The sequence below is a fragment of the Entelurus aequoreus genome, linkage group LG25 (genome assembly GCF_033978785.1).
Source record: "Entelurus aequoreus isolate RoL-2023_Sb linkage group LG25, RoL_Eaeq_v1.1, whole genome shotgun sequence".
Lineage (NCBI taxonomy): Eukaryota > Metazoa > Chordata > Actinopteri > Syngnathiformes > Syngnathidae > Entelurus > Entelurus aequoreus.
The window spans coordinates 42,147,662-42,163,798 of NC_084755.1; the positions used below are offsets into that span (position 1 = coordinate 42,147,662).

General features: G+C 36.0%; 1 protein-coding gene across 3 annotated transcripts in view; it reads left to right on the forward strand.

The window, feature by feature from the left end:
• The first annotated feature begins 171 nt into the window (after window positions 1–171).
• LOC133642454 (rap guanine nucleotide exchange factor-like 1) overlaps window positions 172–16,137 on the forward strand; it is a 24,451-nt gene continuing 8,485 nt past the window's right edge. Inside the window, exons 1-3 of one of the 3 annotated variants that reach the window (XM_062036647.1) lie at window positions 174–215; window positions 271–510; window positions 567–805. In XM_062036647.1, the coding sequence (XP_061892631.1) occupies window positions 335–510; window positions 567–805 (415 nt within the window). In that variant the 5' untranslated portion in view covers window positions 174–215; window positions 271–334. Of the gene's footprint in view, window positions 511–566; window positions 806–16,137 lie in introns of all 3 variants that reach the window. The other 2 variants (XM_062036646.1, XM_062036645.1) reach the window with 2 other exon arrangements.

Genomic DNA, 16,137 nt, shown 5'->3' on the forward strand with positions numbered 1-16,137 from the left:
CGTTGGAATCCTGAATATGTGCACTCCCACGCCCTCTAGTGGCCGTGCCGAGCACGTCACTTCCTGGAGAGGGAAATCAATTTGACGTTTTTTCCGGCGCGCAAGCAGTCGGGAGCGCGCAACTGCAGCAGATCAGGTGGGGGCGGGGCCAGAGTAGTACTCATTCGGCGGCTGCGGCAACACGGCGTGAACGCGCCTGGTCGACGTGAACGCGCCTGGTCGACGTGATGTAGCCCGGCAGCCCCGTCCTCTCTCTCGACGTGAACGCGCCTGGTCGACGTGATGTAGCCCGGCAGCCCCGTCCTCTCCTCTCCTCTCCGCTCCTTAGCGCACCATGCCGGCGGGGATGAAGCCGCTGGAGAAGTTCCTGAAGAAGCAGAGCCGCGCCGGAGCTCTGGACAAGGCCGGCGGGGGGAGCGCGGCGTCGCGGCGAAGGGCCAGCCTGTCCCGGGTGGTGCCGTTCTTCAGGGAGACGTCTCCGGACGGAGGGCAGGCCCGGGAGGTGTTCAGGTAGGACCGCCGTCGTTACGCAACACGATGACGTCACTGACCTTTCACCCCCGCAGTCCTGACAGCGAAGACCTTCCCCCCTGGCCCTCCGCCGCCGCCCCCGTTAACGGCTCGGCCTGCGGAGACGTCCGGAGTCCGTCCTTGTCCAGCGACGAGCAGAGTTCAGAGGCCAGCCTGGTGGTGGTGGACGGGGGCGGGGGCGGGGGCGGGGCCTCGCTTCCCGCCGACACGCCCGAAAACATCACCCTCGCCCTGCTGGACACCGTCACCGGACTACGCCACGGACACTGCGCCGGTACTCAATATGATTACAATCCTTTACAAATGTACTCTATATGATTACAAATGTACTTAATATTATTACAATGGTTTCCAAATGTACTCAATATTATTCCAATTGTTTCCAAATGTACTATATATTATTGCAATTGTTTCCAAACGTACTAAATATTATTCCAATTGTTTCCAAATGTACTATATATTATTCCAATTGTTTCCAAATGTACTATATATTATTCCAATTGTTTCCAAACGTGCTAAATATTATTCCAATTGTTTCCAAATGTACTATATATTATTCCAATAGTTTCCAAATGTACTATATATTATTCCAATTATTTCCAAAAGTACTAAATATTATTCCAATTATTTCCAAACGTACTAAATAATATTCCAATTGTTTCCAAATGTACTATATATTATTCCAATAGTTTCCAAATGTACTATATATTATTCCAATTGTTTCCAAACGTACTAAATATTATTCCAATAGTTTCCAAATGTACTATATATTATTCCAATTATTTCCAAACGTACTAAATATTATTCCAATAGTTTCCAAATGTACTATATATTATTCCAATTATTTCCAAAAGTACTAAATATTATTCCAATTATTTCCAAACGTACTAAATATTATTGCAATTGTTTCCAAATGTACTATATATTATTCCAATTATTTCCAAAAGTACTAAATATTATTCCAATTATTTCCAAACGTACTAAATATTATTCCAATTATTTCCAAAAGTACTAAATATTATTCCAATTATTTCCAAACGTATTAAATATTATTCCAATTATTTCCAAATGTACTAAATATTATTCCAATTGTTTCCAAACGTACTAAATATTATTCCAATTGTTTCCAAATGTACTATATATTATTCCAATAGTTTCCAAATGTACTATATATTATTCCAATTATTTCCAAAAGTACTAAATATTATTCCAATTATTTCCAAACGTACTAAATATTATTCCAATTGTTTCCAAACGTACTAAATATTATTCCAATAGTTTCCAAATGTACTATATATTATTCCAATTGTTTACAAACGTACTAAATATTATTCCAATTGTTTCCAAACGTGCTAAATATTATTCCAATTGTTTCCAAACGTGCTAAATAGTATTCCAATTGTTTCCAAATGTACTATATATTATTCCAATAGTTTCCAAATGTACTATATATTATTTCCAAAAGTACTAAATATTATTCCAATAGTTTCCAAATGTACTAAATATTATTCCAATTGTTTCCAAATGTACTATATATTATTCCAATAGTTTCCAAATGTACTATATATTATTCCAATTGTTTCCAAACGTACTAAATATTATTCCAATAGTTTCCAAATGTACTAAATATTATTCCAATTGTTTCCAAACATACTAAATATTATTCCAATTGTTTCCAAACATACTAAATATTATTCCAATTGTTTCCAAACGTGCTAAATATTATTCCAATTGTTTCCAAATGTACTATATATTATTCCAATTGTTTCCAAACATACTAAATATTATTCCAATTGTTTCCAAATGTACTAAATATTATTCCAATAGTTTCCAAATGTACTATATATTATTCCAATTGTTTCCAAATGTACTATATATTATTCCAATAGTTTCCAAATGTACTAAATATTATTCCAATTGTTTCCAAATGTACTAAATATTATTCCAATAGTTTCCAAATGTACTATATATTATTCCAATTGTTTCCAAATGTACTAAATATTATTCCAATAGTTTCCAAATGTACTATATATTATTCCAATTGTTTCCAAACGTACTAAATATTATTCCAATAGTTTCCAAATGTACTATATATTATTCCAATTGTTTCCAAACGTACTAAATATTATTCCAATTGTTTCCAAACGTATTAAATATTATTCCAATTATTTCCAAATGTACTAAATATTATTCCAATTGTTTCCAAACGTACTAAATATTATTCCAATTGTTTCCAAATGTACTATATATTATTCCAATAGTTTCCAAATGTACTATATATTATTCCAATTATTTCCAAAAGTACTAAATATTATTCCAATTATTTCCAAACGTACTAAATATTATTCCAATTGTTTCCAAACGTACTAAATATTATTCCAATAGTTTCCAAATGTACTATATATTATTCCAATTGTTTACAAACGTACTAAATATTATTCCAATTGTTTCCAAACGTGCTAAATATTATTCCAATTGTTTCCAAACGTGCTAAATAGTATTCCAATTGTTTCCAAATGTACTATATATTATTCCAATAGTTTCCAAATGTACTATATATTATTTCCAAAAGTACTAAATATTATTCCAATAGTTTCCAAATGTACTAAATATTATTCCAATTGTTTCCAAATGTACTATATATTATTCCAATAGTTTCCAAATGTACTATATATTATTCCAATTGTTTCCAAACGTACTAAATATTATTCCAATAGTTTCCAAATGTACTAAATATTATTCCAATTGTTTCCAAACATACTAAATATTATTCCAATTGTTTCCAAACATACTAAATATTATTCCAATTGTTTCCAAACGTGCTAAATATTATTCCAATTGTTTCCAAATGTACTATATATTATTCCAATTGTTTCCAAACATACTAAATATTATTCCAATTGTTTCCAAATGTACTAAATATTATTCCAATAGTTTCCAAATGTACTATATATTATTCCAATTGTTTCCAAATGTACTATATATTATTCCAATAGTTTCCAAATGTACTAAATATTATTCCAATTGTTTCCAAATGTACTAAATATTATTCCAATAGTTTCCAAATGTACTATATATTATTCCAATTGTTTCCAAATGTACTAAATATTATTCCAATAGTTTCCAAATGTACTATATATTATTCCAATTGTTTCCAAACGTACTAAATATTATTCCAATAGTTTCCAAATGTACTATATATTATTCCAATTGTTTCCAAACGTACTAAATATTATTCCAATTGTTTCCAAACGTGCTAAATATTATTCCAATTGTTTCCAAATGGGGTAAATATTATTTCAATTGTTTCCAAACGTGCTAAATATTATTCCAATTGTTTCCAAATGTGGTAAATATTATTTCAATTGTTTCCAAACGTGCTAAATATTATTCCAATTGTTTCCAAATGTAGTAAATGAGCCACATTCTTTTAGTTCTCTCTCTGTTCACTCAGTGGAAGTAGTGGTGATGGAAACTTCTTCCAGCTTTTGGGGAATGTGAAGTCTGAGTTGACTCCTCAGATCCTGGGCTAAGTCATTCAGTTCTTAGTGTGTGGAGTCAGATCCTGGGCTAAGTCATTCAGTTCTTAGTGTGTGGAGTCAGATCCTGGGCTAAGTCATTCAGTTCTTAGTGTGTGGAGTCAGATCCTGGGCTAAGTCATTCAGTTCTTAGTGTGTGGAGTCAGATCCTGGGCTAAGTCATTCAGTTCTTAGCGTGTGGAGTCAGATCCTGGGCTAAGTCATTCAGTTCTTAGTGTGTGGAGTAAGCAGGATCAATTTGATAGATTCAAGCTGAGGATGTCTTCAGGTTGTTGGATTGTAACATTCAGTCTGCTGCTGCTCATTATCCTGGAAGAAAATTCAACAGAACAACTTTAATATATATATTATATGTCAGTGTACATGAAACATATGTTTATTAATGTTAGAGTACATGTCAGTGTACATGAAACATATGTTTATTATTGTTAGAGTACATGTTAGTGTACATGAAACATATGTTTATTAATGTTAGAGTACATGTTAGTGTACATGAAACATATGTTTATTAATGTTAGAGTACATGTTAGTGTACATGAAACATATGTTTATTAATGTTAGAGTACATGTTAGTGTACATGAAACATATGTTTATTAATGTTAGAGTACATGTTAGTGTACATGAAACATATGTTTATTAATGTTAGAGTACATGTTAGTGTACATGAAACATATGTTTATTAATGTTAGAGTACATGTTAGTGTACATGAAACATATGTTTATTAATGTTAGAGTACATGTTAGTGTACATGAAACATATGTTTATAATTGTTAGAGTACATGTTAGTGTACATGAAACATATGTTTATTAATGTTATTTAGTCCTTCAATCAAATAGTGAACATACTAGACAACTTGTCTTTTAGTAGTAAGTAAACAAACAAAGACTCCTAATTAGTCTGCAGTAACATATTGTGTCATTTATACACCTATTATTTTGTACACATTATGAGGGACAAACTGTAACAAATGGATTAGTAATCTACTTGTTCATTTACTGTTAATATCTGCTTATTTTCAGTTTGAACATGTTCTATCTACACTTCTGTTCAAATGTAATAATCACTTATTCTTCTCTTCTGTGATACTTGACATTAGTTGTGGATGATACCACACATTTAGGTATGGATGTGATACCAAGTAGTTACAGGATCATACATTGTTCATATTCAGAGTCCTCATGTGTCCAGGGACATATTTACTGACTTTATAAATATATGAATTAAAAAAATAATAATATGTAGATGTAATCATAGTAGTATGGACTCTTGTACTTGGTATCATTACAGTAGATGTCAAGTGTAGATCCACCCTGGCGTTTGTTTACATTCAGGCAAGCTAGCTTTTGTTAGCGGTGATGCCGTTGAGCTATTGATAAAGTGAAAGTGAAAGTAGCAATGATTGTCACACACACACTAGGTGTGGCGAAATTATCCTCTCCATTTGACCCATCACCCTTGATCACCTCCTGGGAGGTGAGGGGAGCAGTGAGCATCAGCAGTGGCCACACCCGGGAATCATTTTTGGTGATTTTACCCCCAATTCCAAGCCTTGATGCTGAGTGCCAAGCAGGGAGGTCATGGCTCCCATTGGTATAGTCTTTGGTATGACTCGGCCGGGGTTTGAACTCACAACCTACCCATCTCAGCTCTAACCACTAGGCCACTGAGTAGTATTGTATCCTCCTAAGGTGTGGAGTGAAGCATGTTTAGCTATTCCTCGTCCTCCCAATTAAGTAAGAAACTTACTTTATTTGTCGCCATGGAGACCAGGATTAGTGATTTAGAAGCAGCTAAAACACTGTGGATGGATGTTAGCCATGTGTTAAAGCAGCTCTTCCTGAGGGTGTTTCAGTGTTAGAACTTCACCTTTATCTTTACTTCACCAACATGTGTCCATTCTCCCTTTCTGGCTACACACTGTGTCTGCTTGTAAGTACTCTGTGTGTGTGCGCTGCCATACATGCTCCTCTGCTTTTCTGTCTACACACTGTGTCTGCTTGTAAGTACTCTGTGTGTGTGCGCTGCCATACATGCTCCTCTGCTTTTCTGTCTACACACTGTGTCTGCTTGTAAGTACTCTGTGTGTGTGCGCTGCCCAACATGCTCCTCTGCTTTTCTGTCTACACACTGTGTCTGCTTGTAAGTACTCTGTGTGTGTGCGCTGCCCAACATGCTCCTCTGCTTTTCTGTCTCCACACTGTGTCTGCTTGTAAGTACTCTGTGTGTGTGCGCTGCCCAACATGCTCCTCTGCTTTTCTGTCTCCACACTGTGTCTGCTTGTAAGTACTCTGTGTGTGTGCGCTGCCCAACATGCTCCTCTGCTTTTCTGTCTCCACACTGTGTCTGCTTGTAAGTACTCTGTGTGTGTGCGCTGCCCAACATGCTCCTCTGCTGGTAAAAGCAGCAATGTCATGACGTGACGCCGCACTGTCTTGTCCATTAAAGCTGTCATGCCCGGAAAAAATGGGGAAGCGGTACTTTTCAGAGTATAGTACCGTTTTTGATTCATTAGTACTGCCATACTATACTAGTACCACTTTACTATACTGATTGATTGATTGATATATTTTTATTTCAAATATACATAAAAACAAGAGCAAGCCTGATCCAATACAGTGCTATAGCCTTAACAGCCATTATAACAAAATGAAAAACAATGGAGAATAAAAAACAAAAACAAATGAGCATTGGACTTTCTTTTTCTTTTCTTTTTTTTTCCTTCTTTTTTTTTTACATATTTGAAAAGGAGTGAGAAGAAGTTTACACTTATTTAATCCCACCACTTTTCTTTAAATCATAAATTACTCTGAGCTAGAACTACCTGTTCACTCAATGTACAAACTCAAAGAACTTGTATATACTGTACATACATCATAGATATATACATACATATGCACACTACACACATACATAGCCACATCATTACCACTAGTGATGATGGAAATGGTATGATGCCACCACAACAGCACCACTGCCTCAATGGGCAGCCCCACACTCTTGTGTAACACAAACAAGCCAATATCAAAGCCCTTCTTCATCTCTGTACCTCTGGAATACCATGTACTTATACTTCTTTTTAAACTGGTTTATGTTTGGACATTGCTTTAACTCCACATTCAAACCATTCCATAATTTCACTCCACAAATTGAAATACAAAAACTTTTAATGGTCGTTCTATAACTAAGCATTTTGAAATTTAAATTCCCCCTTAAATTATAACCGCCCTCTCGTGTGCTGAACAATTTTTGAATGCTTCCTGGGAGTTTATTTATTTTGGCTTTATACGTTATTTGTGCAGTTTGATACAAAATAATATCATTAAATTTCAATATTTTTGACTGTAAGAATAGTGAGTGAGTATGGTCCAGATATCCAACCTTGTTGATGATCCGTACAGCTCTTTTCTGAAGTATAGTCATTGAATTTAATGATCTTTTATAATTATTCCCCCAGACTTCCACACAGTAGGTTAAATATGGTCAAACTAATGAACAGTAAAGAATGTGGAGTGATTTGTGATCCAGAACCTGCTTTGCTTTATTTATTACTGAGATGCTTCTTGACAGCTTAGATTGTACATGTTTTATATGTCATTTCCAGTTAATTTGATCGTCAATTGTAATTCCAAGGAATTTTATTTCAAAAACCCTTTCAATATCCACTCCATCTATTTGTATCTGCACCCTTGTTTCACATGTCCTCTTTCCAAACAGCATTAACTTAGTCTTAGTCAGGTTTAATGACAATTTATTATAGTCAAACCAAGTTTTTAGTTTACTAATTTCTTCCATAATGACTTCCTGCAACTGATTTAAGTCATCCCCTGAACAAAAAATATCAGTGTCATCAGCAAATAACACTAATTTCAATAATGTAGACACTTGACATATATCATTGATATACAGGATGAACAGTTTTGGCCCCAACACTGACCCCTGGGGGACACCACAAGCAATATCCAAACATGATGAACAGCAATCCCCCAACTTCACAAACTGTTGTCTCTTATTTAAGTAACTTTTAAGCCAATCCAATACAACTCCCCTGATTCCATACTTTTCCATTTTATTGATTAATATATCATGGTTAATTGTGTCAAATGCTTTTTTTAGATCAATAAATATTCCCATTGCATATTGTTTCTTTTCTATGGCATTTGTGATTTCCTCTATTGTTTCAACTATTGCCATTGATGTAGATCTGTTTGATCTAAACCCATATTGAGTCATTTATGCTTTTCTAGAAATGCATCTAACCTGTTATTGAATAGTTTTTCTAATATTTTAGAGAATTGTGGAAGTAAAGAGACGGGTCTATAGTTTGTGAAGTGGTGTTTGCTCCCAGTTTTAAACAGAGGTATAACTTTAGCTATTTACTACTAGTACCGGTATACCCTACAACCCTACTAGGAAGTGGGAAAGGAGTAGGATTAAATATACTTTGAGAAATGAAAATATGTCAAGTATCATACTGAAAGTGTTCCAAATCAACTTTAACATTTCAGGTTTCCTCACTAGTTATTAGTATATGTGTACTAGGTCAGGTACAGTAATTAGTATATGTGTACTAGGTCAGGTACAGTAATTAGTATATGTGTACTAGGTCAGGTACAGTAATTAGTATATGTGTACTAGGTCAGGTACAGTAATTAGTATATGTGTACTAGGTCAGGTACAGTAATTAGTATAAGTGTACTAGGTCAGGTACAGTAATTAGTATAAGTGTACTAGGTCAGGTACAGTAATTAGTATAAGTGTACTAGGTCAGGTACAGTAATTAGTATAAGTGTACTAGGTCAGGTACAGTAATTAGTATATGTGTACTAGGTCAGGTACAGTAATTAGTATATGTGTACTAGGTCAGGTACAGTAATTAGTATATGTGTACTAGGTCAGGTACAGTCATTAGTATATGTGTACTAGGTCAGGTACAGTCATTAGTATATGTGTACTAGGTCAGGTACAGTCATTAGTAGAAGTATACTAAATGTCCTTGTAAGTACTTTGATGAGCTCTAATAGATACTCTAGTATACTAAATGTCCTTGTAAGTACTTTGATGAGCTCTAATAGATACTCTAGTATACTAAATGTCCTTGTAAGTACTTTGATGAGCTCTAATAGATACTCTAGTATACTAAATGTCCTTGTAAGTACTTTGATGAGCTCTAATAGATACTCTAGTATACTAAATGTCCTTGTAAGTACTTTGATGAGCTCTAATAGATACTCTAGTATACTAAATGTCCTTGTAAGTACTTTGATGAGCTCTAATAGATACTCTAGTATACTAAATGTCCTTGTAAGTACTTTGATGAGCTCTAATAGATACTCTAGTATACTAAATGTCCTTGTAAGTACTTTGATGAGCTCTAATAGATACTCTAGTATACTAAATGTCCTTGTAAGTACTTTGATGAGCTCTAATAGATACTCTAGTATACTAAATGTCCTTGTAAGTACTTTGATGAGCTCTAATAGATACTCTAGTATACTAAATGTCCTTGTAAGTACTTTGATGAGCTCTAATAGATACTCTAGTATACTAAATGTCCTTGTAAGTACTTTGATGAGCTTTAATAGATACTCTAGTATACTAAATGTCCTTGTAAGTACTTTGATGAGCTCTAATAGATACTCTAGTATACTAAATGTCCTTCTAAGTACTTTGATGAGCTCTAATAGATACTCTAGTATACTAAATGTCCTTGTAAGTACTTTGATGAGCTCTAATAGATACTCTAGTATACTAAATGTCCTTGTAAGTACTTTGATGAGCTCTAATAGATACTCTAGTATACTAAATGTCCTTGTAAGTACTTTGATGAGCTCTAATAGATACTCTAGTATACTAAATGTCCTTGTAAGTACTTTGATGAGCTCTAATAGATACTCTAGTATACTAAATGTCCTTGTAAGTACTTTGATGAGCTCTAATAGATACTCTAGTATACTAAATGTCCTTGTAAGTACTTTGATGAGCTCTAATAGATACTCTTGTATACTAAATGTCCTTGTAAGTACTTTGATGAGCTCTAATAGATACTCTAGTATACTAAATGTCCTTGTAAGAAGTCATGCATCAGCTTGGAGATCCTGGATCACCTCAACTGGAATACTAGCACACCTGCTTATTATACTCCTCTTCATCTTCAATATATTGTATGTGCAATAAGAAGATGTTGACTGTGATGCTTACTTGAGAAAGAAATGAACACAAGACTGCAAACATTCTAAATATTTCATTCAGTACCAAACATTTCAAGAGGAATGAACAAAATGTCTTTGCAGACAACAGTTGAGGTGTGTGTGTGTGTGTGTGTGTGTGTGTGTGTGTGTGTCTGTGTGTGTGTGTGTGTGTGTGTGTGTGTGTGTGTGTGTGTGTGTGTGTGTGTGTGTGTGTGTGTTATGTAATCACTGGTCCTCTGCTTATTTCTCTTCCAGTGTGTGTGTATGCATACTTTATATAATCACTGCTTATTTCTCTTCCAGTGTGTTCCTGCATGTTGGTACAGAAATGTGTGTGTGTGTGTGTGTGTGTGTGTGTGTGTGTGTGTGTGTGTGTGTGTGTGTGTGTGTGTGTGTGTGTGTGTGTGTGTGTGTGTGTGTGTGTGTGTACGCGTGGGTGAGTTCATGTTGGTGCCTGTTGAGACACTCACACATGCGCACACACACACACACACACACACACACACACACACACACACACACACACACCATTCTTTTCCTGTTGCTGATTCAAATCCACACTCATTCACACATTATAATATTATTATAATAATGTATTATTTATATTCATTATTGGTAGTATTAAAAGTAGTTTATTTGTAACAATAATAATCCTACTAATTATACTACTATTGCTAATATAAGAAGTGCCATTGTTATTATTAGTTTATTGACTTGTTGACATGTACAGTCCAGAAATACAATGTTACTTTTCTGCCAAACTAGTAACTCATACTAATTATATTAATTATATTATATTAGTATGAGTAACTCATACTAATTATATTAATTATATTATATTAGTATGAGTTACTCATACTAATTATATTAATTATATTATATTATATTAGTATGAGTAACTCATACTAATTATATTAATTATATTATATTAGTATGAGTTACTCATACTAATTATATTAATTATATTATATTAGTATGAGTAACTCATACTAATTATATTAATTATATTATATTAGTATGAGTTACTCATACTAATTATATTTCAAATAACAAAACATGGAAAAAGATCCAGCAGGCAAATATTGACATGAAGCCACAAACACCTTTTTGATTGAGTGATTGAGACTTTTATTAGTAGGTTGCACAGTGAAGTACATATTCCGTACAATTGACCACTAAATGGTAACACCCCAATAAGTTTTTCAACTTGTTTAAGTCGGGGTCCACTTAAATGGATTCATGATACAGATATATACTATCATATATACTATCATCATAATACAGTCATCACACAAGATAATCACATTGAATTATTTACATTATTTACAATCAGGAGTGTGGAGGGGGGGTGGGGTGGGGGGGTGGGGGTATGGACATCAAGTAGTGGACATAGAGAGAGAGAGAGAGAGAGAGAGAGAGAGAGAGATCAGAAGGCATAAGAAAAAGAAAAGGTATCTGCATTTGATTGTTTACATTTGATTATTAGCAATCCGGGGAGGGTGTTAGTTTAGGGTTGTAGCTGCCTGGAGGTGAACTTTTATTGCGGTTTTGAAGGAGGATAGAGATGCCCTTTCTTTTATACCTGTGGGGAGCGCATTCCACGTTGATGTGGCATAGAAAGAGAATGAGTTAAGACCTTTGTTAGTTCAGAATCTGGGTTTAACGTGGTTAGTGGAGCTCCCCCTGGTGTTGTGGTTATGGCGGTCATTTACGTTAAGGAAGTAGTTTGACATGTACTTCGGTATCAGGGAGGTGTAGTGGATTTTATAGACTAGGCTCAGTGCAAGTTGTTTAACTCTGTCCTCCACCTTGAGCCAGCCCACTTTAGAGAAGTGGGTAGGAGTGAGGTGGGATCTGGGGTGCACTCATTAATGTCCTTAACATGGTGCAGCAATACTGCACTCATTAATGTCCTTAACATGGTGCAGCAATACTGCACTCATTAATGTCCTTAACATGGTGCAGCAATACTGCACTCATTAATGTCCTTAACATGGTGCAGCAATACTGCACTCATTAATGTCCTTAACATGGTGCAGCAATACACAAAAGGCTCATCAATCATCCAGAATTCAACCATGTCTCAATTGGAGCCAAACTGGAGATGATTCTCCTTTACATGTTTTTAAAAAGCCTCCCATACTTTTTAGCTTTTCACACATATACATTCACTGTACAAATATACATATACTGTACACATACTGTACATATACATTCACTGTACAAACATACATATACTGTACACATACTGTACATATACATTCACTGTACAAATATACATATACTGTACACATACTGTACATATACATTCACTGTACAAACATACATATACTGTACACATACTGTACATATACATTCACTGTACAAATATACATATACTGTAAACATACTGTACATATACATTCACTGTACAAATATACATATACTGTACACATACTGTACATATACATTCACTGTACAAACACACATATACACATACTGTACATATACAAGTACATATGCACATATACACTCATGCACATAATCATGTTTCATCACACATATATTAACGTTGTTGCCCTAGGGTAAACTGGGTATAACACATGGAAAGGCCTACTGAAAGCCACTACTAGCGACCACGCAGTCTGATAGTTTATATATCAATGATGACATCTTAACATTGCAACACATGCCAATACGGCCCGGTTAACTTATAAAGTGACATTTAAAATTTCCCGGGAAATATCCGGCTGAAACGTCACGGTATGATGACGTATGCGCGTGACGAAGTCAGTATAATGGAAGTTATGGTACCCCGTAGAATCCTATACAAAAAGCTCTGTTTTCATTTCATAATTCCACAGTATTCTGGACATCTTTTGCAATTTGTTTAATGAACAATGAAGGCTGCAAAGAAGACAGTTGTAGGTGGGATCGGTGTATTAGCAGCGGACTACAGCAACACAACCAGGAGGACTTTGTTGGAGAGCAGCCGCGCTAGCCGCCGACCTCACCTTGACTTCCTACGTCTCCGGGCTGCCAAACGCATCGGGTGAAGTCCTTCGTCCTTCTGCCGATCGCTGGAACGCAGGTGAGCACGGGTGTTGATGAGCAGATAAGGGCTGTCTAGCGTAGGTGGAGAGCTAATGTTTTTAGCATAGCTCTGTGCAGTCAGGTTGCTAAGTTGCTAAGTTAGCTTCAATGGCGTCGTTAGCAACAGCATTGTTAACCTTTGCCAGCCTGGAAAGCATTAACCGTGTATTTACATGTCCACGGTTTAATAGTATTGTTGATTTTCTATCTATACTTCCAGTCAGGGGTTTATTTCTTTTGTTTCTATATGCAGTTAAAGCAAGATGCTATCATGTTAGCTCCGTAGCTAAAGCATTTCGCCGATGTATTGTCATGGAGATAAAAGTCACTGTGAATGTCCATTTGGCGTTGTGGACTCTCATTTTCAAGAGGATATAGTATCCCAGGTGCTTTCAAATACAAATCCGTGATCCACAATATAAAAAGGAGAGAGTGTGGAATCCAATGAGCCAGCTTGTACCTAAGTTACGCTCAGAGCGAAAAAAGATACGTCCATCACTGTCTCTCAAGTCCTTCACTCTCACGTTCCTCATCCACAAATCTTTCATCCTGGCTCAAATTAATGGGGTAATCATCACTTTCTCGGTCCGAATCTCTCTCGCTCCATTGTAAACAACGGGGAATTGTGAGGAATACTAGCTCCTGTGACGTCACGCTACTTCCGCTACAGGCAAGGCTTTTTTTTATCAGCGAGCAAAAGTTGCAAACTTTATCGTCGATTTTCTCTACTAAATCCTTTCAGCAAAAATATGGCAATATCGCGAAATGATCAAGTATGACACATAGAATGGATCTGCTATTCCCGTTTAAATAAAAAAAAATCATTTCAGTAGGCCTTTAAACGGGAATAGCAGATCCATTCTATGTGTCATACTTGATCATTTCGCGATATTGCCATATTTTTGCTGAAAGGATTTAGTAGAGAACATCGACGATAAAGTTTGCAACTTTTGGTCTCTGATAAAAAAGCCTTGCCTGTAGCGGAAGTAGCGTGACGTCACAGGTTGAAAGGCTCCTCACATTTCTCCATTGTTTACACCAGCAGCGAGAGAGATTAGGACCGAGAAAGCGACGATTACCCCATTAATTTGAGCCAGGGTGAAAGATTCGTGGATGAGGAACGTGAGAGTGAAGGACTAGAGTGCAGTGCAGGACGTATCTTTTTTCACTCTGACCGTAACTTAGGTACAAGCTGGCTCATTGGATTCCACACTCTCTCCTTTTTCTATTGTGGATCACAGATTTGTATTTGAAACCACCTGGGATACTATATCCTCTTGAAAATGAGAGTCCAGAACGCCAAATGGACATTCACAGTGACTTTTATCTCCACGACAATACATCGACGAAGCACTTTAGCTACGGAGCTAACGTGATAGCATCGTGCTTAAATGCAGATAGAAACAAAAGAAATAAACCCCTGACTGGAAGGATAGACAGAAGATCAACAATACTATTAAACCGTGGACATGTAACTACACGGTTAATGCTGTACCGCCTGGTGAAGCTTAACAATGCTGTGCTAACGACGCCATTGAAGCTAACTTAGCAACTGGACCTCACAGAGCTATGCTAAAAACATTAGCTATCCACCTACGCCAGCCAGCCCTCATCTGCTCATCAACACCCGTGCTCACCTGCGTTCCAGCGATCGATGGAGCGACGATGGACTTCACCCGATCATCCATGCGGTTGGCGGCTAGCATCAGCTAGGCGTCTGCTATCCAAGTCCTCCTGGTTGTGTGGCTGCAGCCAGCCGCTAATACACCGATCCCACCTACAGCTTTCTTCTTTGCAGTCTTCATTGTTCATTAAACAAATTGCAAAAGATTCACCAACACAGATGTCCACAATACTGTGGAATTATGAGATGAAAACAGAGCTTTTTGTATTGGATACAATGTGTCCCAATACTTCCACTTCAACCATTGACGTCACGCGCATACGTCATCATACATACGTCATGCATACGCCATCATACATACGTCATCGTACATACGTCATCGTACATACGTCATCATACATACGTCATCACACATACGTCATCATACATACGTCATCGTACATACGTCATCGTACGTACGTCATCGTACGTACGTCATCGTACATACGTCATCGTACATACGTCATCGTACATACGTCATCGTACATACGTCATCGTACATACGTCATCGTACATACGTCATCATACATACGTCATCATACATACGTCATCATACATACGTCATCATACATACGTCATCATACATACGTCATCATACATACGTCATCATACATACGTCATCATACATAGACCTTTTCAAGCGGAAGTTTAGCGGGAAATGTAAAATGTCACTTTATAAGTTAACCCGGCCGTGTTGGCATGTGTTGCAATGTTAAGATGTCATCATTGATATATAAACTATCAGACTGCGTGGTCGCTAGTAGTGGCTTTCAGTAGGCTGTTACTATAACAATCTACAAGGTTAATGTAGGTTGCTTCTCTTTCTTCCCCTCCATTTTTCTGCATTCTTTCGTATCTCAAGTTATCATGACGTATATGTATTGTTGCATTTCAACAACTATATTGTTAAATAATAAAGGTCAATTATTGGTATTATTCATTATCAATAGTGATATTTCTATTGGTATTTGTATTGATCCATTTTATAGTGTAATAATGCTCATTGTCATTTCTGTATTATTATTTATTTCACTAACTGCTTATTTGCTATTACTTTTACTTTTTATTTATTTCTTTATCTGTTTTTATTTCTTTATTTTTTTAATACACTGTAGCACTTTGAGATGTTTACTCAATATAA